The sequence below is a fragment of the Salmo salar genome, chromosome ssa24 (assembly GCF_905237065.1).
Source record: "Salmo salar chromosome ssa24, Ssal_v3.1, whole genome shotgun sequence".
Taxonomy (NCBI): domain Eukaryota; kingdom Metazoa; phylum Chordata; class Actinopteri; order Salmoniformes; family Salmonidae; genus Salmo; species Salmo salar.
The window spans coordinates 17,090,091-17,117,778 of record NC_059465.1 but is presented as its reverse complement, the minus strand read 5'-3'; the positions used below and the strand labels follow the sequence as shown (position 1 = coordinate 17,117,778).

Below are 27,688 nucleotides of genomic sequence, written 5' to 3'. Positions count from 1 at the left end.
TCACTGATTGAAACGCTTTTAGCGCGCACCACCGCTAACTAACTAGCCATTTCACATCGGTTACACCAGTCATGTGAAATCCATTGATTAGGGCATATCTGTATTCCCAGTCATGTGAAATCCATAGATTAGAGCATATCTGTATTCCCAGTCATGTGAAATCCATAGATTAGGGCCTAAATGTATTTAAATTGACTGATTTCCTTATATGAACTGTAACTCAGTAAAATCTTTTAAATTGTTGCGTTTATATTTTTGTTATGTGTATTCCGAGTAGGATAGCAACCTACACAAGAAATAACTAATATTGGTAGCCATCTAGACGTCACTGTGATACAGTCTACTCGGTATCAGTATCATCCTTAGCTTCTGGTCCCGTGTGGCTCAGTTGGTAGAGCATGGTGTTTGCAACGCCAGGGTTGTGGGTTCGATTCCCACGGGGGACCAGTATGGGGAGAAGAAAAGAAAAAAAATGTATGAAATGTATGCATTCACTACTGTAAGTCGCTCTGGATAAGAGCGTCTGCTAAATGACTAAAATGTAAAAAAAATGTAAGACAAGATTGAGATTTTGCAGGGCCTGTTTAGGGTGAGACAGATGAGGATATTTGTGATGTTCCTCTGGGTACCAGCTCATGTCGGGGGAGTAGAGGGGAATGAGGTGGTGGATCTTCTCGCCAAGCAGACTCTCAAACATCCTAATGTTGATATTGAAATATCAATTAGTAAAGTTGAATCCAAGGGGTTAAAAAGAACCAAAAAAATAATAATTAAAAAATGTGCCCTGGCCGAGTCTCTACACATCTTGTTCCATCCTTCTCTCCTGTATGTGCGGTCAAGAGCCGCTCACATTTTCAGCGGTGTAGGGAACAGAGGTAAGAACCTTGAATCAGTGGCTAAAAACAAATGGCAAGAGTTGTGGAACAGAGAGGGAAAGGGAAGACACCTGTATACGATACAGGAAAAGGTGAAGGCAGGGAGGTCCTCAGGTCGAGAGAGAAGGGAGGAAAGTGTAACACCCAAGGCTCAGTACATTGAAATTGGTGGGGAAACATCTGACTGGGAGGTGTGATCACTGTCAGGAGCAGATGGAGACAGTGGAAAACGTGCTATTTCAGTGCCAGCAATACGGGAGGGAAGAGAGAGATAGTTGTTAGATTTAATAATTAATGGTGTTGAAGAGCCGAGCTTAAGTGAACTGCTGGGAAAATCTTCAGGGGTTGTAGTATTTAATTGTGTATTTTGAGAATAATGGGTAGGAGCTTAGCACTGTTGAGTGCTACATCCCAAGGGGCTCGTGCTGATTGTACGGAGATTGTGACAGACGGTTAAATGGCGTCCCTTGAGAAGACAAGAACAAGATGTACGTCAGGAGAAGTGCAGTATTATCATAAGGAGACGTATACTTGGAATATGGAGGAGGAATAGAGGGAAAAAGAGAGGCAGAGGAGGACTAAGAGAGAGAGGGTGGAAGAGTGTGAGCTTGAGTCAGTTATGAATGGCGGGAAAAAGGGAGATTGTTTGTTGAAGAATGGTAGAAAGTGTAAGCAGAGTTAGCTGAAGACAGGAGGAGAAATTGAAGTGCATGAGGGCAGTAGGTGTAGTGAAGTTCTCGGAGCCCGAGGCTTGCACCGAGGATCAGGATAAAGATGAGTCTGACAGTAGGAGGGAAGTTTTTGGAAAAAGTGGACCCTTGCCTTTTGGCTCATCCATTTGTGGTTTCAGGGTGGGTGAAAACAGAGTTGGGTGATGTGGAATCGCTGAGGGTAACCAGAAGGGGTCTTGTGATAATTGTTTGTGTTTCTGCTGATCAGAGGGAGAAGGTGCTCCGTGTTAAACGAATGGGGGGCAAGAAATGTGAATTGTTTTTCTCTCAAGAAAAGGGCGCCATTGAAAGGAGTGATTACTGGGGTAGCGATAAATGTAAAAGTTGATCAACTGAAGGGGAAGATTCCAGGTGTTTGTGATGCTCGTCGTTTGGTGTGACGCAGACAGGGTGACGAGAGTGGTGAAACAGAAGAGTCATTGTCTGTTCTTTTGAGTTTTGATGTTGATTTCTTGCCCGACAAAGTGATATTAGGATATATAAGTTATCCTGAGCTGTATGTACGAGCTTTTGTGCCGAATACATTACGATGTTACAGGTGACAAGCTTATGGGCATGTGTTAGCAGGCATGTGTAGCATTGGGGAAAGTAGTGGTATGTGTTAATTGTAGGGGTGCCCATGGGGCTGGGGATCAGAAATGTCCCATGCGAGAGAGGCAGGTTGAGGTTTCCAGGGTTAGAGTAGTGCAGAAGTTGTCATATGCTGAGGCAGTGAAGAAAGTCGAGGAAGATGGGTCAAGGGGGAGGGATCCTGAGAGGAGTGGTGTGAGTAGTAGATCTGTACCAGTACAGAGGAATAGGCCAACAAGTGATATATGTTTCCGTAAGATTGGATTTTTAGCATTTGTAGCAATGGTTATCAGCTGTTCTGCAGGGATGGAACATAAGTCGCAGACAATTGAGGTTGTGGTGGCAGCTGCAGAGAGGTATTTGGGTGTGTGAGACTTGACATCAGAACAGTTACAGGGTGTGTTAAGTGGTGGTGTCCCATCCTTTCAGGTTGTTGACCTGAGGTAGGACTAAATAGATTTAAATAGTGGAGTAGGGTGGTGTTATTTTTTATTATTGTTATTTAATTTTTTGTGAGTGTAGGGTATTTGTTAAAAAAAAAAAAACATTTCGAGCAAAGCATAAGGGTGTTGTACTCTAGTCTAGTGGCGGTAATGCAACATTTATTGGATGCCAACCGTGGTTAAACCTCATCAAAGAAGGAGAAGATTTTACAAATAGCAACACGAGACGAAATACGGGAGGTGGCGAGCGTGATTGATGGCAGAGAGAGGAGCGTAATTGATGGCAGAGAGAGAAGCGTAATTGATGGCAGAGAGAGGAGCGTAATTGATGGCAGAGAGAGGAGCGTAATTGATGGCAGAGAGAGAAGCGTAATTGATGGCAGAGAGAGGAGCATAATTGATGGCAGAGAGAGAAGCGTAATTGATGGCAGAGAGAGGAGCGTAATTGATGGCAGAGAGAGAAGCGTAATTCATGGCAGAGAGAGAAGCGTAATTCATGGCAGAGAGAGGAGCGTAAAATCACAACGGGGCGTGAGAGTTTGTTTTCGTGGACCAGTGACCACTGTTTGGAAAGCTGTGGCTAGCGTTCAATCGTTGATAAACAAACAATCAAATTTTACTCGGTATGGCGGCGGTTCGGCACGGTTGTGCTGTGACTGGGTCAGAGATAGTAGGAGATAGTGATGGAGCAGAAAGTGAAGCAAGTATGGAGCATAGTGGTACAAATAAAGGAGGGAGTAAGAAAGCGGGAGAGAAAGGGAGTAGGGGTTTGGAGGGGAGTGAGAGGTCTATGGAGACAGAAAGGAGGAAGAAAGGGAAGTTTGAAGGGAGCAACAGCGGCAGCTCGGAGTTAGAAAGTGCCGAGGAAGGGCAATAAAAGACGTGAGGGGAGCATTAAGTTGAGGAGGAGCAACAGTGACTCAGAAGTTTAGGGAGGAAGGGGGAGTTGGGGCTATGAGTCCGATAAGGACTGCTGTGATAAGAGTTGATTGGGGAAGTTGTCAATGCTAAAGTGTTAAGAGATGGGAACTTGGTGTTCTGTAAGGAAATGGCGCAGAGGGGAAAAGCTCTGAGTGAATGGGTTTCCAAAAGCTCTGAGAGATGGTTAGGAGCATCTAGACCGGGGATTACGGGGCAGGTGGGCGGCGATATGGGGGGTGCCACCTTCATGAAGCAAAGACTTCCCTACAGGATGCTAAGCAGAGGTATTGAACAGGAATATGTGGAGGTATGGTTGAGAGGAGGGATGATAGTGGTAGTGAACTACTATAATACATGTCAGGTATTGAACAGGAATATGTGGAGGTATGGTTGAGAGGAGGGATGATAGTGGTAGTGAACTACTATAATACATGTCAGGTATTGGACCTAGGAGTGGGTGGAGGGCCAGGATAAAAGTAAGGTCATGTGTGGGGATTTGAATGCCCACAACATGCTCTGGGGGGGAAACGGGTGGATAGAAATGGTCAAGTGATGGAAAATCTGATAGAAGTTAAAGATCTGGTGTGCCTGAATGATGGCCGAGGGACCAGGATTGATGTAGCCACAGGGAAAGAGTCTGTCTTGGACCTCACTCTGGTATCTAGTGTGATGGCAGGAATCTGTGAGTGGGAGGTATGTGAGGAGTCGACAGTAGGGAGTGATCATTACCCCACCTGTGGGGGATGATTAAGAGGATGAGTGGGGTCAGAAGGGAGTGGAATTATCCAGTGTTGACGAGTGGGAAGGATGTGGCAGTAACAGATGAGAAGGCAGAGATGATGGCGAAAGCCTTTGTCGAAGTGCATAGCTCAGCAAATTTGTCAGAGGAGGGGCAGAGGGGGAAAGAGAGTATGAGAGAGGAGCATCTTGGAGTGCTGGATAGGAGGGAGGATGTAAATGATCCATTGAATGAACCATTTACCATGGCAGAAGTAAAAAGGGCAATAGATAGGCATTAGGCTGGGGTAACTTCACCTGGGAAAGATGAGGTGTGCTATGTTATGTTGGCCCATCTTAGTGATGAGGCCCTGGATAAGGTTTTGGTGTTGTACAACACAGTGAGGCAGTTGGAAGGAGGCAGTAGTGGTACCACTCGGTAAGCCAGGGAAGGACCCAACGAGGCCAACAAGCTATTGGCCAATAGCTTTAACACCTCATGTATGTAAGATAAGGGAACGTATGATTATGAAGAGGCTAACTTCCTGGAGCGCAGGGGGCTAGTATCACCACATCAGAGTGGGTTCAGGAGGGGAATAGAAACTATGGACCCAGTACTCTGCTTAGAAGCAAAGGTCAGGAGGGCTCAGGTGAACAAGGGGACTGTTGTAGCGGTCTTTTTTTATGTGGAGAAGGTGTAATATTTGGAAGGAGGGATTGTTAATCAAGCTTGACATTATGGGGGTAGGAGGAAGAACATACAACTGGATAAAGGATTTCCTGTTTGGAAGGTCTATCCAGGTGAGGGTGGGAAAGTCACGTTCAGGCAGCTACCTGGTGGATAACGGTGGGAGCGTGATTATTCCTCTGTTGTTCTCAATCATGATCAATGACGTTTACTCTCAGGTACAGCCGGATATTGGGAGGTCGTTATTTGCAGATGTTGGGGCCTTATGGAAGAGGGGAAGAAATGTGCCATACATGGTCAGGAAGGTACAGGAAGCAATTGATGAGGTGAAACGGTGGGCATTAATGTGGGGATTCAGGTTCTCTGTAAAGAAACTCAGACAGTGTTCTTTACCAGGAGGAAGGTGGTAGATGAGGTATGCTTGAGGTTATATGGGAGAAACTTGGAGAGGGTGGGGGCCTTCAGGTTCCGTGGGGTATACTTTGACACTGGGTGTTCCTCACTGAGGACCATGTATGTTGCATTGATCCGATCTGTAGTAGACTATGGAAGTATAGAGTATGGTTCGGCAGCCTGGACATCATTGGAAAGGCTAGATGTCATACAGGGGCAAGGACTCAGAATATGTAGTGGGGCGTTCGGACATCCCCAGTGGCTACCCTAAGGTGGAGTGGGGGATATGCCATTGCAGATTAGGAGACAGTAGCTGATAATGAATTATTGGGTCAACCTACAGAGACATGGCGTGTTTCATCCTGCAAAATGGATTTTCCAGGCATGCTGGGAACATGAGCGAAGACAGAACACAAGCTTTGGGTGGGTGGGTAATACCCAGGCGAAGGAGATGGGACTGTATGGAAGGGTGTTTAGTCCAACGGTAGCTATTCCTGTAAATCCATAGACAGTAGTTGATCTAGAAGTGTCAGAGAGACTTCAGAAAGACAGGGAGGGTGTTGATACATCTGATTTGTTTAAGAGAAGTCTTGATACTGTGTATCAGGATTTTGTGGCCATTTACACAGATGGTTCAAAAGATCCAAGGACAGGACCTACTGGGTCAGCATTTGTAGTGCAGGAATGTGGGGTGGAAGTCAGAAAACGTTTTACAGATCATCTGGCTGTATATACGGCGGAGCTGATGACTATACTGTTGGCTTTGCAGTGGGTGGAGAAAGTCAAGCCAGACCGAGTAGTTATTTGCTCTGATTCATGTGCAGTGTTAATGAGTCTGCAGTCCGTTAGGTCACGTAGCAGACAATACCTGCTTTATGAGGTGCTACAAACCCATGGCAGGATTAGATGGATGGATATACAGATAAGATTTACTTGGGTTCCAGCCCATGTGGGGGTGGAGGTGAATGAGGCAGTTGATGTACTGGCTAAACAAGCACTTAGAAGTGGGGATGTTGTAGTTTCAATGAGCAAGGCAGAGGCAAAAAGCCTGATATGGACAGTGATGGTGCAGAGATGGCAGGAGCAGTGGAATAGAGATACTAAGGGCAGGCATTTATTTCAAGTACAGAGGAAGGTTGGAGAGGGGAGGATGGCAGGAAGGGACAGAAGAAGAGGCTATTTTTAGAAGATTACGGGTGGGACACAGCCAGTTGAATAAGCACTTAAATGTGATTGGAAAGCATTCAACAGGAAAGTGTGATTATTGCCAGGAAACAGAGACCGTGGCGCATGTATTGCTACAGTGAGGGCAGTATCAGAGGGAAAGAGAGAGGCTGAGATCTAGTATGAGGGAGAAGGGGATACAGGAAATTAGTTTAAAGAGTATATTGAGTAGAACGTCATTAGATATAGTCTCAAATATTTTGGATTTAGTTTATCTTTGTCCCTGGCTCACACTCCAGTACAGTAGGTGGCGGTAATGCACCATAATGTTGGATGCCAACCGCCGATAAACCCCACCAACGAAGAAATAGCAACGCCATCCACCAGTGGGGGGAGACGTAATGTCAATTCTCTGCTTGGAGCAGCTCTTTCCTGTCTGTTTTTGTGTGCGTGTTGTGTGTGGAAGAACGTGTGCTGCGAAGGTCCTACAGAACCTGGTCTGTCGGTCTGCGTGTGGGAATGTGTGGTTAGTTTAGATATACAACAATATTTGCACTTATGACAAAATAAAGTATTTGTTTTTATTTAGGAATTAGCTTGCTAACGACCCAAAGCAAACAATTGAGGAAGCAGCAACAGGGCACGTTGTTTACTTTGTCGTTTTTCAAGTCCAAGATATTTAGCTAAGTTGTTCAATTTGTAGTTATTAGCAAACGCCCCTGTGTTTTGAAGATGTCTACGGGCTGTCAGAAGACCACTACTAGCAAGGCCATTCCGACCAGGCGGGTGACCATAAACGACGCCTCGCACATGCCCAACGACTACTCCACTACTCCCGGGGGAACTCTGTTCAGCACAACACCTGGAGGTAGCTAGCTATAGCTAGCCTTTATAGGACTAGTTATATGTCTGTGTTATAGCTATGTAATATGTAAAAGCATAACTGTTTATGACGTGGTTATAACTCAACGGGATATGATTCGATTGTTAGCCTGATTACCATGCGCTCGAGCTGTGCAGGTGCCCATAAGACAAATCTCGATAGGGTTATCAAACCTCTAGACAAAGGACACCTGTCTAGCAATCAAACAAATCTATTTAGCAAAAATGTTTGTGGTGCAATGTTGTAAACTGACAAAGGCTTTAGCCAGCGATATGCTCATACCTCATTGCATTGCATACAGTGGCTGTTGTTGTTTTTGTTTCAGCTGGTAAGTGCCATTATTTGCATCATCAGCTTGTTAGCTCGTTAGCTTAGCTTTTCGTGCACCACCACGGTCCACATACCTATGTTTCACTGTGGTTTCAGAGTCCAGCAATAAGACATAGCTAAGGCACTAATATTTGTGTGAACTCAACCTACTATGTGTATTGAACATTTATATTGCAGTGTACAGCCTTACCTATGCATTGTGGATCCGTGAACTGGGGTATCAGTCTACTCAGTGACACACACAGAACATAACTATGTAGAATGGTGAGTGAGCTAATGTGGCTCATTTCACAGTGGGATCAGAGTCCTGCAATAAGAACTAGCTAAGACGCTAATATTTGTGTTAACTACACAATTGTGTCACTGAGTAGGCTAATACCCCATTTCATGGATCCACAATCCATACATAAGGCTGTACAGTGCAATAGGCTGGATAGTGAGGTGATTCCTCACAGTTACAGTTCCACAATAAGAGTAATGACACTAATATTAGTGTAAACTCTTCACAATTGTATTCTATGGGTGTCACTGAGTAGACTGGTACCCCATTTCAGCCTTACAGCCTTACAATCCATATGTAAGGCTGTACATCTATAGGTAAAGCTTTGTAAATGCAGGTGTCTTGTGTTTTTTGACAGGCTTCTGTAACATTTCTTACATTCAACTTTTTCATGTTCTATTCATAGGAGGCACTTGGATCTATGCAACATTAGTCCTTTCAATATGGTGTGAAACAGCGTTGCAGTACATGAGTCCATGACTCGAGTTCCGATTTTAAAGACTTGTGACTCGACTTGGACTCGCCTTCCTATGACTTGTATTTGCACTTGGACTGGATAGGCTACTATGATAAGCAGAAAATTAGCAGCACTGGGTGCGCAGAGCAGCGATAGTTCTGTTCTCTAGCAGTAGGATGGACACAGCCTACATCACCTTGTGAGCAAGCGATGAGTGTGGGCAGGCTCTGCCTCCGATCATAGTCTACACATCCCGCAAGCGACTCACTTGCTTCCTCATAACCACCAGTCAGTCAACCTCTTACTATTTAGCTTTTCCTTGTTAAAAAAGGCAAACTGCTTTATGAAATTGAAAACACTAGTATTGAGTTTAAGAGTAAAACAGCAGTGTAGCTATGTGTCTCTCTCCCCTTTCCCCTCCCCTCTCCCCTTTCCCCTCCCCTCTCCCCTTTCCCCTCCCCTCTCGCCTTCCCCCCTGCATCCCATAGCCAGGTTCTGACAAGTCTCCCTTTACTTTTCACTGCAATAAATAACTACACAAATATCAGTCAGTGATTACAAAAGAGTAGCTGAGAGCCTGTTACAATTATTGCAAATAATAATCTGGTCAGGTGCAATAGCCAATTCATTCTAGCGACCATTCATCCCTTCAAAACATCATTACTGATTTGACATAACTATTGAACATTAAATTACCTGTGTGAGCCTGTGTATGAAGGACTTATTTGTTTTATAGGCTATTGCAGGCAATTATGACCATTTGGCAACAGGAGGAAAGTATTTGCGTTACTTCATTTCTCACATGAAAATCTTCCCTGCAGCCCCGCGCTTCTACTAAATCTGAGGCAAATCTATAGAGGCACAAATCTAGTAGCAACAGACGAGCACCAAGTCAGCGAGCCAGAAATACGAGAAAACAAAAAAACATCAGTAACCAAAATATCAAATATGTCTAATGAACCCACTAATCATCACTCAGACTTGAGCACTTGGACCAGGACTTGAGCACTGGGACTCGGACTTCAGCCATAGGGACTCGTGACTCGACTCGAGCAAAGGGGCCTTGGGACTCGTGCTTTAGTGATTCCACTACAACACTGCTAGACGCATTGCAAAGTAAAAGAACCTGACATTATCTGAAATGTTTAAGTATCTGACATTTTAAAAACATCTCCAGAAAACATACTTGTTTGCATCATGCATGGCATGCCCTTTTCAATGTAATTATAAGGACACTTTACTTTTATTTAACTAGGCAGGTCAGTTAAGAACAAATTCTTATTTACAATGATGGCCTATGGAACAGTGGGTTAACTGCCTTATTCAGGGGCAGAAGGACAGATTTTTATCTTGTCAGCTTAGGGATTCGATCTAGCAACCTTTCGGTTACTGGCCCAATGCTCTAACCACTAGGCTACCTGCCGCCCCGCTTGTTGCTTGTCTTGTCGTGATGTGTTTAAAGCATTTCCACACGAGGCCTTTCACTTCCTCCCTCTTCACATGGTCACAGCTAAGGTGTTGGTGGTGGCGTTCAACACTGATTCAGAGATGATTAACGCACTAGCAGAACTTGCCAGATCATGTTGCAGTTTCTTATCTTTCAGCAGCTGCCATTTTGAACCCTCTGTAACAAGAAACACCATTAACAAATGTGACATACAATTTGAAATGCATAATTTACGTTTATAATTTGAAATGCATTGAAAGTCATGTAAAATATGACATTAAAAGCAAGATATGATTGCTTTCCTACTCTGTCTAGGCTTAATTTCCTGAGTATATTTGTGTGTTGATATGGTGGTGAGCTGGTTAACCGCCAGGCTGTGTCCCAAATTGCACCCTATATAGTGCACTACTTTTGTAGAGGGCCTGTAGGTCAAAAGTAGTGCGCTATACAGAGAATAGGGTGCTATTTAGGATGCACGCGCCATCCAGTTTGCCTCTAATATCAATCCAATGTTAAGAGGGGTAATGCACTGAGGGATCCCACAGATGACTCCTCTGCCTTTTTGCTGAGCCTTTTCCTTTTGGGCAACTTATCATGTGGGAAATTCTGGCACAGAAAGCAGCTGGCCGATATAGCTTGCATTGAACCACTATTTTGTGAGCAGATATCAGTGACTTTACTCTGTGGGCAGATTGGCACAGAGGACAGTACAAACAGAACAGTTTTTGCACATATCTGTGTCAAGGATTCAATCAATCATGTTGATGCCATTAGTTTTATTTTGTGTTAATATAAAGGTTAATTTGTTGTAGGCTATCGGTTGAGTTTGTTGATGTAGATTATGGCTTTATCTGGGATATCTGGCATCGCTCTCGGTTTGATTAACCATCAGATTAAACTATACACATGCATAGCAAATAATTAGGGCGGTATGTTGATTTATGTACTTGGAGATTATGTTGTAAGGAAAATAACTTTACAAATGTAATTTAGTATTTACCCTGAACAAAAATATAAACGCAACATATAAAGTGTTGGTCTCATGTTCCATGAGCAGAAATAAAAAATCCCAGGAATGTTCGATATGCACAAAAAGCTTATTTCTCACAAATTTGGTGCACAAATATATTTAGAAACCTGTTGGAGAGCATTTCTCCTTTGCCATGATAATCCATCCACCTGACAGGTGTGGCATATCAAGGAGCTGATTAAACAGCATGATCATTACACAGGTGCACCTTGTGCTAGGTATAATAAAAGGCCACTCTACACGCCTGGCAGCCAACCCATGGCTGCACCCCTGCCCAGTCGTGTGAAATCCATAGATTAGGGCCTCATTCATTTATTTCAATTGACTGATTTCCTTATATGAACTGTAACTCAGTAAAATCTTAGACATTGATGCATGTTGTGTTTTATATTTTTGTTCAGTGTATGTATGTAGGGCTTTCACTTCACACAAACACCTCAGTGTTTCAGAACAACTGTTAGCTCACACGTCACAGTGAGAAAGAGGCACTGTACCTAATCTCTCATGGACAGACTACGTAAAACAAATAAGGCATCTGACCAAATTATGCAAAATTTCAGGTATGGGTTAACCAAGATTACACAACCTGCGGTGTATGTGGTTAGCTGCAGGCTTTGAACCAAATCTGACTGCAGAACAGGATGAGTACTAGTCCTATATGGTGGGATTGTGCGCCAATGTACGATCTGTTCGATCCATTAAATTTACATGAACATCTCATACCCTCCTCTCCCCTCAGGTACAAGAATCATCTACGACCGGAAGTTCCTGCTGGAGTGCCGCAGTTCCCCGCTGGCCAGGACTCCACCGTGCTCTCTCCCCAACATTCCAGGGGTCACCAGCCCACCCTCCAAACACATCAACAATGTAAAGGCCCATAACAGAGAGCCACTGAACAACAACATCACTGCACCTGCTGACAAAAGCACTGGTAAGAACATGATCCTGTCAGGCAGGCCAACTATTTACTCTTATCTCAGGCATTACAATGTGCCAAAAAAAACATCCCCGAAAACAGTCATACGAGATGTATTAGTTTTATGGAAAATATATAATGGTATTTAATAAGTGAAATAAGATCAAATGTTCAGATTTACTGGTACCTAATGGGGTTCAGGTCATTTTTAAGTTTCAATATTTACCCTTATGTTAGTATTGCCTGCCAGGCTACACATATTTAAGGTGAGTAGGAAATAAATAAATTAACACGTGTGTGTGTGTGTGTGTGTGTGTTTGTGAAGGGGACGATGCACAGTTTGAAATGGACATCTAACTGGTGGTGGAATGAGCATTCAAGAGGGATGTGAAACAACGTCACTTACTACCATGATGCTGAAGAAGAGGCCCAACCAATCCCCCACCCAGACTTGCTACAATTTTGTCACCTTCTGTGTTTACAGATGAGTCCATTAGTTGCGGTTTGTTAACTTTAAATATCAGTTGTATTGTTACTGTAAAATAACTCAAAGGTGGTTCAGGCGTGTGAATGAAGTGTTACCCTCTTGACTCACCTCTGGGGCCTTTCTCTTGTGGGGCCAGCAGCTACACTTAAAAAGACTGCTCCAGAGGAGTGGTGTGGAGGTAAAGATTCAATTTCTTTCATTCTTTAAAATTATTTTGTCACTCATATCAATCTTATCATGGGTTATCCACACTTCACTGCCTTCAAAATACTATTCATTTTTGCAGATAAAAAGATTGTCATACAAAGGAATGTAAAAACAAATATATAGAAATTTGAGACAAAAAGCAACATTTTCACATGGTTTGTAAGAAGAATCAATAAAGAAAATAAAACATATTTGGTAGTAGACTTGTTTCCTAAAAAGTAACCAGTGCACAAAGGGTGTTTGATAGAATGAGTAGGCTACGTGTATTCCAGAATCAAAGGATTGCTTCTGTCAAACCCTTGGGCACTTTTGGTTATCTGGCAAGTGTCATTAGTCTCGTGGTAAATGGGTTGACCGACTGCAATACATGTTCCTTTCGGGAAAAACACTTTGTATCTGACAGAAAACAAACTAATGACCCAAGAAATGGTTATTCCACCAGTAATATAGTAGTAATATAGCAGGGGCAGCAGGTAGCCTAGTGGTTAGAGCATTGGACTAGTAACTGAAAGGTTGCAAGATTGACTCCCCGAGCTGACAAGGTAAAAATCTGTCGTTCTGCCCCTGAACAAGCTGGTTAACCCACTGTTCCTAGGCCGTCATTGAAAATAAGAATTTGTTCTTAACTGACTTGCCTAGTTAAATAAAGGAAAAATACTAAAGAGAGAATAGTTTTTTTTTTATAACAGATAAGTAATCATAAAACACTTAGGCCTACTGTTCTTGAGTTCACATAGGCTTCATTTTTAACTCATAATAATGAAATGTCATCCTATCTGGTCCTGAAACGTTTCATTAGACATGTACATGAAGCCATCAGCCAATTATACCTAATTGATGTTACCTTTTTTTAAATTTTCGCTCGAAATCAAAACGCGCTGGTTGAACTTGCTGTTCACATCCATCAAAGGCTAACAGCGCCGCAGCTACAAATCCACTGGCACGCTCCCGTTCATCTGTGAAGGAAAGCTGTACATTTCCAGCATCTGTAGTGTGGCAGGACTGACGTAAGTGGAATTCTTCAGGAAGTTCCCTCCTGCAACTGATAACATTCCAGAACCAGCAGCCTGAAAAGCGGTAATCATTACACACCATGATGTCCTTCCTCTCATCAAAGAGCTACACTGTCTGTCTGTACTCTGCACATAAGCAGAGGCATATGATGCATATTGGCTCTAAATGAAATAACTTGAATTGTGATTATTAAAAAAAAAAATGGTTCCAGTCTTTTTTTAAACATACATGATATGCTTTAGATGCTTTTATTTATTATTTTTATTTTTTTAAAGTATTTTATTCCATTTATTCCATCCATTTCAACCAAATCCTGTACCTTAGAGAGTAACATACATAAGCGTACTGTGATATCACCTGGCTGTGAGTTGCTGTCCAACTAGTTATGTAGCATTAAAGCAGGTATCAGGTCCAGTCAGATCAGAGCAGAGCAGACATTGCCTAAATTGTCAAGTCTAGCACTTCATTCTTCCCATCCACTGTAGGGTTGACAGTTTCCCTACTTGCCAAGCAGGAACCAAGGTTTGTTCCTCCCTCAGAATTCAATAACACACAACATCATATGCACACTGTCACACTCAATCTTTTCTCTGTAAATCTGCACCAATAAAAATAAGGCTGCTATCCATCCGCCATTGTAAAACAACATTTAGGTTACATCAACGTCAATGTAATTAATGGACACAAATTGGCTCTAATCCCGATGTAGAATCAATATTAGCCCACCCATTAACCCACTCGAATCCAGGCTGCATCACATCCGGCTGTGATTGGGAGTCCCGTAGGGCGGCACACAATTGGCCCAGCGTCGTCTGGGTTTGGCCGGGGTAGGCCGTCATTTAAAATAAGAATTTGTTCTTAACTGACTTGCCTAGTTAAATAAAAATTAAATAAATAAATAAAACTAGACTGAACAATGAGCTGACCACCAGGATGCCGTGGGTGTGGTGGGCAACAGAAGAGGGTTATTCATGAGGGTTTTAGTCGGTGTGAGAATCTGTGACACCTGGCTCCTTGCCACTGTCATGAAGCTGCTTCACTAACGGGAAACCCACTGGGCCTTTTCCCCACTGGGCCCTAGTGTATGAACAAACACTGTCAAGGGTCCAACCCCAGGCCCTATAATGACTCCTGCCACAGTAGGACCCAATGAACAACATGACAGACTTCTGTACCCCAACAGATCAGCCGGTTTAAATGGCTATACTATTTGTCAGCATGGCTTGTCACAGAGGCAAGAGTGATTATTAATCTGTATTAGTTCATCTTTAGTTAATAAGGCATTGATGATAGCCTTGAATTCAGCTTTGACCTCTTGACTGTCTGTGATCACACTGCTTTTAGTTTAGGCTGTATTTGCTTATATAACATGAACAGCTTAGTTTTGTAATTCAACCTGCCTCTGAGTAGTTGGTACACAGGTTAAAATGGTGTGTGAGGGCAGTGTGTCATTCCTTTTGCTAAGAGAGAGACTAAGGATAGGTGTAATTTCAGGGCAGGGAAATGTGAAGGTGTTGATGGACCTTTTGCACTTTACCCCTCCTGCACACAGCTTCACTAACTCCTCTGCTCTTGTTAGGGGGTCTGTATGCCCCTGTTCCTGTCAGTCTTGATTACTGGCACCCCCCCCCCAAAAAAGCTTTTTTCTTTCATCCAATCACCACCCCTATCTTGACCCCTCCATTCCTACCTGTTGCTCTTTTCATTTTCTCCCTTTACCCGCTGCTTTGAACGCAAACAACTAGGAAGTTGCTCGCCTTGGCCTTTTTATGCTAGGGGCACTGACGACTTCCCATAATCTGAGCAGTAACACTATAAAATAGATGTGGATTTGAGGTGAGGGTGGTAAAGCTGTTCACAAGTGACTGGTTCGAAAAGCCATAAACACACTTGTTTTGTTCAGTTCGTCATGACTGCTTCAGAACAGATTAGGATTGATCAGGGCTGTGCTAGCCTCATGTAGACTATTGGTTTTGAGTCAATTACATCAAGAAGCCAGTCAAAAGTTCAGGCGAAGATGACGCTGTAATGTCCTAGAGTTCGCTCATTTATTTAGAGGATTAAATCAATAAATGTCACTTCGATGAACGGAATAAAATGCTTTAATATATTTTTTCATTGTATGTACAAAAATATATATTGTAATAAAGGATTAATAAATGAGTGAAAATACAAAATAATCATAACTTTTAAGGCACCATTTTGGCAGCATATTTCTTTCACTTCTTGAAAATTACAAAACACTGACAAACACAATATAAAACGTAACACACAAAACACACAAAATGGGTAGTCTTTCTTCTTGAAATATTCAAATAAATAACAGTACATCTTTATCATGCTGGTTCAAACCATGGACAAATCTTCTAATATGGAATGCTGTGGTTCCAGTTGAGATCATGACATAGGCCTAGATAGAATAAGGTATAGTAAGGACCATAGCAAATGAATTGATCTTCCTTGTGATAACGACCACAAACAACTTAAGGTAGATGGACACCAAACCTTCAAGAGTCATTCCATGGCGCACAATATATTCCAAGTGAAGCCTTTTAAATAAGTGTTTTCACAATAGTCTTTGTGGTTGCGGGCCCGATGTGGCTTGGGTATCAGTGACAGCCACACTCCTCCACGATCATGTCCTCGTGATGCCGCAACACCACGTCTTCGTCCCCGTAGTACAGCATGGACAGCGGGCTGAGGCGCGTGGGCACGCAGGACGGACAACCCACGCGATCCGGATGGTACAGTCTCAACAGGCTCTGAAAAACACAAAAAGAAAATAAGCTTTACGAAAAGCTGCACTGAACATAAATGCATATTAGGAACTTAAACCAAATATAAAAAGTGTTGTTTTATTTTTAGATCTTACTTGCATGTATGCGTGGTTGGTGGGACTGAAGGATTCATCCACCGGAGTTGGGCACTCGCCCTCGCAGCGGAAGGCGTTGTAGCGCTTTGGATACACAATCCACTCGTTCCAGCCGATCTGGTCGAAATCTACCCACATGTCAATCTTCCGACAGAGTGGGCGTTGGACGGCTTCAGCCGCTGACCCAGTAGCATTAGCTGCAATTCCGCCGGCCATCCGCACTCTCTCCATTCGGTTTCTCTTGTGGCGTCGCCCTTGAGCTTCACGGCTGACTTGGTCCAAAATTGCGTATTTGGAGTGCTCCACAGTACGGATGAGAGTGGGTGCGCTCTCGCCATCTCGGGGCAGGTTGTGCTTGGAGAAGACAACCATCATAACCCGTTCGTCTGTCGGATGGTGAACCTTCCTTTTCCTGTGCGTAAGATGCCCGATGTAGGCCATGTCAATTTCCTCTCCGTCGTCCGGTGCACCACTCTCGTGTTCTTTCTCTATCACAAGGACTCTTGCTTCTTGGCTTTGCGTCACTGTGTCTCCCTGGTGCAGCCAATATTTGAGCAGAGCTGTCACATTGAACACGTTCCATTGAGACCTGGTGTCACTGGGCGATGCGCCAAAGCTGCCCAAGAGAAGGCGCTCCTCGCTGCACAGTTCAGTGTCAGACTCGCAGTCCTGCTTTCGTGAGTGATAAATGTCCAATGTGACGTGCTTGGAGGCGGAGAACGCTGGTAGTCTGATCCGAAGCTCTGACAGCTGGACGTCGTCACTCGCAGAGATGGAGGACATGTCGAAAGTGATGGTCCATTTCTCACCCACTTGATGGCATCCTGGAAAAAACGAACAAAAGTCAGCAAACCAGTTGTATGCAGTCAGTGCGCAATCAACAAGACAAACTTTACGCAGACTTCACCATAAACTAGCCAAACTATTCAACAAAATGTCAAACCGCTGGAGGGAGAGGGAAGACAGGACAGAGGATGATGTGTATTCAACCGCCTTTGTACAGACGTCTGTAGGGCTAATACACACACCCGCTCACATAAAACAGAAAAACCCTTTAAAGCCGAATAAGCATTGTGACACTTCTGCGTTGTAAAGGAGGATCTGATAAACACAGATAAGACTGCCTGCAACTAAAGTGCCTGGCAGTGATGGAGAGGACAAGCCTGAAGAGATCTGTGGACTGGTTCGGACGCTTGCTTGAACTACAGGTCAAACTACATCATCATATAAGACTACAATACACGCGCCAGTCTATTGGTCCAAAAAGTAGCAAGTTAAAGACATAATAGGCACGGTAAATGCATAAAATAATGTTGGAAAGCCAATTGAAAATGGCAAATAAATTTAACAAAATAAGGATCCTCTGGGAATGTTCCCAATGGTGTTTAAGTTTTCATATGCCTAACACAATGAATTGAAATCAATACTTTACGTACCTTTTGCGATCAGACTGAGGACTGAATCAGAATCGTGTGAAGAGGGGCTGTTATCTGCTGCGGTCTTGATGGAGCGGTACAGCTGCATCATGTAGAGAGGGTACCTATGGGGATGGTACGAATTCAGATATCCTAAACTGGACTCGGGTGAGCTCTTGTAATGCCGGGAATGGTGCAACAGTTTCTCCGAACTGCCAAGCCTGAAAAAGCAGACGAGGAGCGCGCAAAATACGAGCCGTGCCAAGCCTACCATTTTGACTGAAGCGGTGTATCCACTATAGCGTTAAGTCACCTTGAAAGTAAAGACAGTAGGAAGATGGCAACAACTGGCCTCCTTCCTCTAGGTTCTCTTGGTTTGAAATGATGCCGTGAGCAGACAGAGATCCAGACAGGGAATTTATAGTGGACAGCTGCCCTTTGATGACACCAGCCATCACAAACATCTCAACAACCCTCTGATCCCCAGTACACATCGGAGGACAACAAGACAGCATTTAGCCAAGGTCATTGTCTTTCGAAACTGTGAAGACATTTACAGGTAGGACTATAATCCTTTTCTCATTTATTAAGATCCCAACTGTTAGAACCCCTTTATCAAACATTCAAAAACAGTGATATTACTTAAACATATATTTTTTAATAGGCCAGACAAGACAAGCACATTTTGAGATCAGATGAGGTTCTCTAATAGACAAACATATTTTTTGAATTAACCAATTAGGTATACCATTGCTTGTTTTAAATATTAATTACTATTTTTGTGAATACTTCACCAACGTTTCCTGCATCATCCTGGCCGCCTTTTTTTTAAATAAACAAAAATAAATAGAATAATGTCATCAACAACTCGCATGACCACATTTTCTTGACTATAGTAATAGTCATTTATTGTCGGGTTTCTACCTATCAATATGAAATCCAACCCATTGAAGTGCTTCAATTAGATAGTATACAAAAATACCAAAGCCCTTTTATTGGAGATACTTTCCAAAGAGTCCGATCCATTGATCGTGGGACCGATATCCACGTTTCAAAAGCAATATTTTGGATTTTGGTCGGCTGTGAAACTGAACCAATTTCAACTGCGTTAAATAAAAACAATGGTATATGAAGCTTACAAGTGAAATTAACCTCTTAAATGTAAAGTCCCCATATTTTGGTACCCTATTTGATTAAAAAAAATTCAATTCAGTCTATAGGCCATGTCATCCAACTTGACAGAGCTTGAGAGAATATGGTGACAAGCTTGTAGTGTCACACCCAAGAAGACTCAATACTTTAATCGTAACCTCATCAATCTACACACAATACCTCATAATGATAAAGCAAAACGTTTTTTTTAAATGTTTGCTAATTTATTACATAAAAAAATGGAAATATCACATTTACATAAGTATTCAGACCCTTTACGCAGTACTTTGTTGAAGCACCTTTGGCAGCGATTAAAGTATTGAGTCTTCTTGGGTGTGACACTACAAGCTTGTCACCTTTATTTGGGGAGTTTCTCCCATTCTTCTCTGCATATTCTCTCAAGCTCTGTCAGGTTGGATGGGGAGCGTTGCTGCTCAGCTATTTTCAGGTCTCTCCAGAGATGTTCAAGTCCAGGCTCTAGCTGAATCACTCAAGGACATTCAGAGACTTGTCCCGAAGCTACTCCTGCGCTGTCTTGGCTGTGTGCTTAGGGTCGTTGTCCTGTCGGAAGGTGAACCTTCGCCCCATTCTGAGGTCCTGAGCACTCTGGAGCAGGTTTTCATCACGGATCTCTCTGTACTTTGCTCTGTTCATATTTGCCACGATCCTGACTAGTCTCCCAGTCCCAGGGGCTGAAAAATATCCCCACAGTATGATGCTGCCACCACCATGCTTCACGGTAGAGATGGTGCCAGGTTTTAATCCAGATATGATGATTGGCATTCAGGCCAAAGAGTTCAATCTTGGTTTCATCAGACCAGAGAATCTTGTTTCCCATGGTCTCAGAGTCTTTAGGTGCCTTTTGGCAAACTCCAAGCGGGCTGTCATGTGCCTTTTACTTAGGAGTGGCTTCCGTCGGGCCACTCTACCATAAAGGCCTGATTGGTGGAGTGCTGCAGAGATGGTTGTCCTTCTGGAAGATTCTCCCATCTCCACAAAGGAACTCTAGAGCTCTGTCAGAGTGACCATTAGGTTCTTTGTCACCTCCCTCACCAAAGCCCCTCCCCGACTGCGCAGTTTGGCTGGGTGGCCAGCTCTAGGATGAGTCTTGGTGGTTCCAAACATCTTCCATTTAAGAATGATAGAGGCCACTATGTTCTTGGGGACATACAATGCTGCAGACATTTTTTGGTACCCTTCCCCAGATCTGTGCCTTGACACAGTCCTGTCTCGGAGGTCTATGGACTGTTCCTTTGACCACATGGCTTGGTTTTTGCTCTGACATGCACTGTCAACTGTGGAACCTTATATAGACAGGTGTGCCTTTCCAAATCATGGCCAATCAATTGAATTTGAAAACCAAAAACATGAATGGCTAGCATACGATCATAGATACAATTTGGCTACATAGGCCTACAAACATTTACAATAGCAAAAATCACAAGAATGGCTTCAGATCAAAGGCTGTCACTCGCTTACCTTGAAAAACAGTTTGCCCTACAGCCTTCTGTCGAATCAAAAGAACTTTCCAAAAATAAACCAGATTTCGAAAGAAATATGGCTGAGATGCAAAGAAAATTCAAGGAGAGGGGGTACAAAAATGGTTAGATTAATATTGCCATTGAGAAAATTCAAAACAAACCCCGAGACATGATATTTTTCAAGGACAGTCTCGCAAAAACAAGCATTTCTGCGTTATAACTACGCGCTATTCAAAGTGCTCTGAACAAATTAAGGGAATCGTTTAAACATTAGCATATTCTACAGTATCGGTAGTGTTTTCCGACCCTCCCTTGATCGTATTCTCGCGAGGCAGAAATCTCAGTTCAATTGGTAAACTCTGATTTACCACCCCAAGTACAATGTATATAATATGGAAAAGGTCAAGGGGTCGGGGTCCAAAGGCACTGTACATGGGGGGTATCAAAGTAATCCTTAGGTTGGTAGGAACACATCTAGCCTATTGCCAATGTTATCTGATGATGTATGTCTTAATGGCAACATCGAATGTCCCCGACACCACCACAATGTTTGAGAGAGGTTGACGTTGTATAAATTTAGTTTTTATACTGACCAATAACTTTTAGGCACATTCAGTGTGCAAAAACAGTGCTATTACCACATTAGGACACTTTGGAGAGGTTGAAAGGATACTTGAATATACTCTGGATACCCCATAACACCACCACAATGTTTGAGTGAGGTTGATATGGTAGAAATTGTTTTATACTGAACAAATAGCATTAGGGATTGCAAATATGTAATAGCACTGGAATTATCTAATTTACAGACATATGCCACTTTGGAGAGGTTTAGAGACGCTTGGAAACGCCCTGTGACCACACCTGACACGACTTACTAAAACATCTGCCCATTTCAAGTTGTTAGGTCTATCAATCCCATTTTTTCTGATATTGTTCACATGTTGTGGAAGCCATCTGACGTGTTTCCAGCTCTAGTTATCAATAATTCACTTATAGCCTGTCAATCATTCTTTTATTTTAAATGTTATTTTGTGTGTGCTTGAACTATGTAATTTATATCTATCTTCTGATCATTTCCTCATAATCTCCCAGATGTCGTCTTTCCATGTTTTTGCATGTCAGAATCATTGTAATTACACATGGATAGCAGTTACTTTAGGGTATGTATATTTAGGCGGAAATCTATATTTTTCCATTACATTTAAGACATCTAAGAAATATGTAAGCCTATGCGAAATAGACTAATCTAATGAAATAAACATTCACCACAACTTTCAAAATTAAATTTCTATTAAGTTGTCTTTTATTTTATTTATATCATATTTGGCTGCAAAAGAAAGGCAGCGCTGCTCTTGGGTCAGCTTTCTCCATTCAAATCTTACCTTAACATTAGAATTATCCCACAATACTGACGACAGATCAGCTCCTAGAGAGAGATTATACCCTATGGCTGCAAATACTGAGGCGTCTTATTTTAATGCTTACCCTATAATAAATGCACTAAATTAAGATTTGGCACATCCAGCACATGATCAAATCCAATTTCATTTGTCACATGCGCCAAATACGACAGGTGTAGACTTTACTGTGAAATGCTTACTTACAAGCCATTTCCCAACAATGCAGTTAAAAAGTACGGGGAACAAATAGGGAAAGAATGTGCTAAGAAATCCTTTACAAAAGGAATGCTAGGCTACCCATCATTAAATATATTGAGGCAAATATTAGACGGTATCCAAATAGCAAAATAAAACTAAATTGAATGAACATTAACTTTATTTCAATATCATTGAAATGTATAGGCCTATAACCTATGCAGTTGGTAGGCTATTTATCTTTTACTGGAGTGATCCCGGGCTAAATTTTCTTAAATCCTTTTTTTTAAATCCTTTGCAATTTTAACAATTGCAAAGACATTGGCAACCTTGTATTTGTACTCAACTTCGTTGTGAAGTTATCGGTGGTCATGGAGAAGCAGATAAACACTGTGATTCTATGTTTAGTGGAGATCTTCTGTGTATAAAGTGATGCGGGAGGGCAAAAAAGCATCTAATGACGCACTTAGCTGTTCTACAAGTTGTCTGAGGCAGGAAGATTATGAGCGTTTTCAAGCTCAACGTTAATAACATTTGGTTACGGATGTAACCTTGGTTCTCTGAGAAGAGTAACGGGAATTCCTTCCCGCGATGTGATTGAGATGCTTCATACCAAAGATGTTTACAGTCACGCCACACCCTTACTGTAACCATGTGACCTGTCACTATAAAAGGCAGTGTGGTGTGACATATTGTCTATTCACTTGAACCCCACGGAGGTGGAGGAATGACATGAAAGCTTGGCTACCCATTATTCTACTAAGAGAACCAAGGTTACATCCGTAACCCAATGTTCTCTTTTGTTTTCGTAATGGGTCGCCAAACAACATATTGGAGATGCTGTACCAAAGAGGTTGTGTGGACAACAGAGTGGGATAACTCACCATTTAACTTGGTCCAGATGAGTCCTTAGGACGCCCGTGTATCCACCACAGGATGCAACAGAATATAATTACCCAACAGGGTAACACAGAATTTCAACTGTGTTAAACATCGGTATACACAAGCAAGTTAAAAGCTAGAACTTACAAAATGAGGCTTCAATTGGGTGCAACAGCACCAAGAGTGGATGACCTCTGTATAGAACATCCATCTCACTGATAAGTAACTATGCACAAGGTTTACAGTACACTCACTTATCTGGGTTGAGAGAGCGTGCCTTGTCCAGAACCACAGGCCCCACTGATGGTGTGGACATAACATTGAGTCTGTAGTACCTCATGAAAGTCATGGGTGTTATCCAACTTGCAGAGTCCAGGGAAGCCCATGAAGTAGTCATACCTCTGGTGGAGTGTTCTACTACGCTATCTGGAGTTGGTCTACATGCTGCAGCATATGATTTTGACTCTGCATTGGTAATCCAATGTGCCGGTCTCTGCTTCGAGACAGCGCACCATTTGGTGTTCTCCCCATAACACACACAAAGCTGTTTTGTTTGATGAACAGTTGTTGTTGCAGCAAGATAGGCACTCAATGCCCTAACTGGGCAAAGTGTATGCAAGTCACAACTCTCCTGTGAGGAGTGGGGAAGAGGGTGAAATGCCGCTATGATTAAGGTCTGGTTAGCATGTTATAATGAAAGCACCTTAGGTAAGAATGCTGGATTTGTCCCGAAGCACTGCTTTAGATCCATCTTCTGCTGGTCAGGCATGAAGGATGGTTAGAAAGTTCATGTAATTCTCCAACAGGCTTTGCTGAAACAAAAGCCAATAAAAGGTAGTCTTGACTGTGAGATCACATAGCTCAAGTGAAGACAGGCTCAAATGGTGATCGTAGGACTACATATAACTCCCATGAGGGTACTGAAGGAACCTTGGGGGTCTGTAGCCTGCAGGCACCTTGCGTTCTTTGCTTGGGAGCTGAACATGTTCAAGCGGCTGCACAGGGTATCAGCTCTTAAACTCACTGTCAGAAATTCTAACCAAGAGCATTGAAATCTCCACTTGTGCTTTGGGGTGGAGCCTCAGGATTCTCATCAGATGAGTCTGCCACACAGCTCAATGATCATTCCAAACGCTCTACGTCTAATGACGGGTCTCCCTCCCCTCGTGATCCTCTGCCCAATAAACACCATCGCTCACCTATTGCCAATGGCGTCAACATCCAAGTTTGATTCATTCAGTTCTTCAAAGACCGATATCCATCCCATTTTTCAAAGACTTTGTGCATGAGCTCCAATGCACTTAGAGCACGCCAAATGACAGAACCCCTGCCATGCCAAGCATACGCACTCGCTTGGCTACTGTTCATGGTGCAGAGGAGGTTGGTTTTGTATGGACAAATCATTTGCTTCGCTTGTTTTGCCTGCGTCTCTCTGTCACAGTTCAGACCAAGAGCTGCCTAACAAACAATACAGGGCATCTGATTGCATCCTACACAGGACACAGGACAGCACTGCTTCAGCCGCTAGGGTTAGGAATTCAGCCATGATACTGGCCTTCTATCCGAAGGAACTGCAGGAACGCCTCTCCACAAACTATGATGCTAAGACCATGAAATAACTGTCTACAGTAACAGACCTGCTCATCCAATGCCTTCAGGGCAATGCTCAGATGGTTGGGAAATCTTTGGCAACACTGTGTGGTGCGCATGCCACCTATGGTTAGCGCAGTCCAAGCTCCCTGACAAAGAGAACGTTCCACTCCTAGGTGTACCCATATCACCTGGCCAGACATTTGGCCCAGCAGTGGCCCACCTCCTCCAATTGTCTAAGGAGGACAGAGAAGCACAGATGGAGCTTCAGCGCTTCATTCCAAGGCCTAGAATGCATCACCCAGCAAACCATTACTCCCATCCCAAGGCCCCAACTGGGATGTCAAGAAACAAGACTCCGACTATCGCTACACCTGCTCAGGAGTAGAGGAACAGACAATCTCAGCCCTACCGAAGAGGTGGAGCTGCAGCATCACCCTAGAGGTAGAGGTGCATCATAGGCATGCCACGTCCCCTCTGCACCACAGCATGCAGTCTCAGTCCTGATGGGACTGATTCTCTAGCGCAACACCATTTCCTTGAGCACCACCTTTCCAGCAGGAAAAGGTCAATGGCCAACAAATGGGTGTTTTGTCAACGACCCCACGCTTCAGGTGTGTCTTGAATACAACAGCTCGCAACCCTGCTAAAAAGCAAACTGTGGGTTCAATTTAATCTATTTTCTGTTGCCAAAAAAGTGCGGAGGCCTCCGTCCGATCCTGGACCTAAGATGCCTGAATTGTCATCTCCCTTCAAAATGCTGACATTCAAAACCATCATTCAGTCAGTACAAACAGGCAATTGGTTCACCACAGTGGACCTGAAAGATGCATACTTTCATATCTCCATTCTACCAGCACAGAAAATACCTGATATTCACCTTCAAAAAACATGTTTTTAAGTTTCAAGTGCATAAGCACAGCTAGCCCCCCTTCAGGCCAGGGTCCTGAACTACATAGACAATGTTCAGGGTCACAAAGCCAAGCTTTGGCACACACATCCATGGCGTCATTTGGGAGTTGGGACTAACGATGGACTTGGAAAAGAGTTCTCTGGTCCCCACTCAGTGTGTGCTCTTCCTGGGCTTGACACTGGACACTCAAATCATGTGAGTAACACTCTCCAGAAAGACTGCTATTTTTTACAAATTGTCTTTCAACATTCAAACTGAGAAAACAGGTGACATCGCAAGAGAGTCAGAGTCTCCTAGGCCTCCTAGCTGCTGCAGTCCATGTTGTACCGTTGGGCTTGCTCGACATGTGGTCAATACAGCGCTGGTACAACAGACACAATCTATGTCCCAGGAGGGACAAACACAAAAAGCAGACCATTTCAATGAGTTGCTGGAGAGCAATACAATGGTGGCGCCTAGCACTTCAAACTCCCAGTACAGTTCTCCTAGGCGCAGTTCACAACCTGGGTGACTTTGACCACAGACGCCTCCCTACAGAGATGGGGAGCAGTCTTGAACCACTAAGGGGTCCATGGTGTTTGATCAGCACCATGGACAACAGCTCACATCAACATAAAGGCAATTCACGTTGCACTCTGGCACTTCCCTCCCAGTACTGAGTGGACAACGTACTGATACGGACAAACACAACCGTGGTTGCACACATCAACCACCAGGGTGGAGTGAGGTTAATGGCACTGCACCAGGTAGCAAGGGAGCTACTACTTTCAACAAACAGACATCCCTCAGAGCAATAAACCAGCCGGGGGTGGAGAATCATGCAGCAGACCTCTCCAGAGGAGGCCCTTTTACTTCAGACTGGAGGATACATCAAATCAAATCAAATCAAATGTATTTATATAGCCCTTCGTACATCAGCTGATATCTCAAAGTGCTGTACAGAAACCCAGCCTAAAACCCCAAACAGCAAGCAATGCATGTGAAAGAAGCACGGTGGCTAGGAAAAACTCCCTAGGAAAAACTCCCTAGAAAGGCCAAAAACCTAGGAAGAAACCTAGAGAGGAACCAGGCTATGAGGGGTGGCCAGTCCTCTTCTGGCTGTGCCGGGTGGATATTATAACAGAACATGGTCAAGATGTTAAAATGTTCATAAATGACCAGCATGGTCAAATAATAATAATCATAGTAGTTGTCGAATGTGCATCAAGCACGTCCGGTGAACAGGTCAGGGTTCCATAGCAGAACAATTGAAACTGGAGCAGCAGCACGGCCAGGTGGACTGGGGACAGCAAGGAGTCATCATGCCAGGTAGTCCTGAGGCATGGTCCTAGGGCTCAGGTCCTCCGAGAGAAAGAAAGAAAGAGAGAAACAGGTCAGGGTTCCATAGCAGAACAATTGAAACTGGAGCAGCAGCACGGCCAGGTGGACTGGGGACAGCAAGGTGTCATCATGCCAGGTAGTCCTGAGGCATGGTCCTAGGGCTCAGGTCCTCCGAGAGAAAGAAAGAAAGAGAGAAACAGGTCAGGGTTCCATAGCAGAACAATTGAAACTGGAGCAGCAGCACGGCCAGGTGGACTGGGGACAGCAAGGAGTCATCATGCCAGGTAGTCCTGAGGCATGGTCCTAGGGCTCAGGTCCTCCGAGAGAAAGAAAGAAAGAGAGAATTAGAGAGAGCATATTTAAATTCACACAGGACACCGGATAAGACAAGAGAAATACTCCAGATGTAACAGACTGACCCTAGCCCCCCGACACATAAACTACTGCAGCATAAATACTGGAGGCTGAGACAGGAGGGATCAGGAGACACTGTGGCCCCATCCGATGAAACCCCCGGACAGGGCCAAACAGGCAGGATATAACCCCACCCACTTTGCCAAAGCACAGCCCCCACACCACTAGAGGGATGTCTCCAACCACCAACTTACCGTCCTAAGACAAGGCCGAGTATAGCCCACAAAGATCTCCGCCACGGCACAACCCAAGGGGGGGGCGCCAACCCAGACAGGAAGACCACGTCAGTGACTCAGCCCACTCAAGTGACGCACCCCTCCCATGGACGGCATGGAAGAACACCAGTACGCCAGTGACTCAGCCCCTGTAATAGGGTTAGAGGCAGAGAATCCCAGTGGAGAGAGGGGAACCGGCAAGGCAGAGACAGCAAGGGCGGTTCGTTGCTCCAGCCTTTCCGTTCACCTTCACACTCCCTATACTTAATCATAGGACCTACTG

At 43.7% G+C, this 27,688-nt stretch overlaps 2 protein-coding genes across 3 annotated transcripts; one reads left to right on the top strand and one right to left on the bottom strand.

The window, feature by feature from the left end:
• Nucleotides 1-6,850: 6,850 nt before the first annotated feature.
• On the top strand, nucleotides 6,851-12,730 carry eif4ebp1 (eukaryotic translation initiation factor 4E binding protein 1). 2 transcript variants are annotated; one of them, XM_014171267.2, is made up of 4 exons: nucleotides 6,851-7,028; nucleotides 7,235-7,370; nucleotides 11,669-11,860; nucleotides 12,171-12,730. In XM_014171267.2, exons 2-4 carry the CDS (start codon nucleotides 7,235-7,237, stop codon nucleotides 12,200-12,202), a joined length of 360 nt encoding a protein of 119 aa, XP_014026742.1. In that variant the 5' UTR covers nucleotides 6,851-7,028; the 3' UTR covers nucleotides 12,203-12,730. The 2 variants fall into 2 exon arrangements, with proteins under 2 accessions (XP_014026742.1, XP_014026743.1); XM_014171268.2 differs by having other exon boundaries at nucleotides 6,913-7,370.
• Nucleotides 12,731-15,639: 2,909 nt separating this feature from the next.
• On the bottom strand, nucleotides 15,640-17,949 carry LOC106585251 (nodal homolog). The gene is made up of 3 exons (XM_045706616.1): nucleotides 17,862-17,949; nucleotides 16,426-17,249; nucleotides 15,640-16,315 (listed from the first exon to the last, which is right to left on the bottom strand). The coding sequence occupies exons 1-3, from the start codon at nucleotides 17,947-17,949 to the stop codon at nucleotides 16,163-16,165; spliced, it is 1,065 nt and encodes a 354-aa protein (XP_045562572.1). The 3' UTR covers nucleotides 15,640-16,162.
• Nucleotides 17,950-27,688: the final 9,739 nt, after the last annotated feature.

Excerpts from the sequence above, each read along its gene's own strand:
- eif4ebp1 (XM_014171267.2), top strand. The coding sequence starts at position 7,235 with ATGTCTACGGGCTGTCAGAAGACCACTACTAGCAAGGCCATTCCGACC. Across the intron at positions 7,371-11,668 it reads GTTCAGCACAACACCTGGAG|GTACAAGAATCATCTACGAC; the intron begins GTAGCTAGCTAT and ends CTCTCCCCTCAG. Across the intron at positions 11,861-12,170 it reads ACCTGCTGACAAAAGCACTG|GGGACGATGCACAGTTTGAA; the intron begins GTAAGAACATGA and ends GTGTTTGTGAAG.
- LOC106585251 (XM_045706616.1), bottom strand. The coding sequence starts at position 17,949 with ATGCAGCTGTACCGCTCCATCAAGACCGCAGCAGATAACAGCCCCTCT. Across the intron at positions 17,250-17,861 it reads CCTCAGTCTGATCGCAAAAG|GATGCCATCAAGTGGGTGAG; the intron begins GTACGTAAAGTA and ends CGTTTTTTCCAG. Across the intron at positions 16,316-16,425 it reads CCAACCACGCATACATGCAA|AGCCTGTTGAGACTGTACCA; the intron begins GTAAGATCTAAA and ends TGTGTTTTTCAG.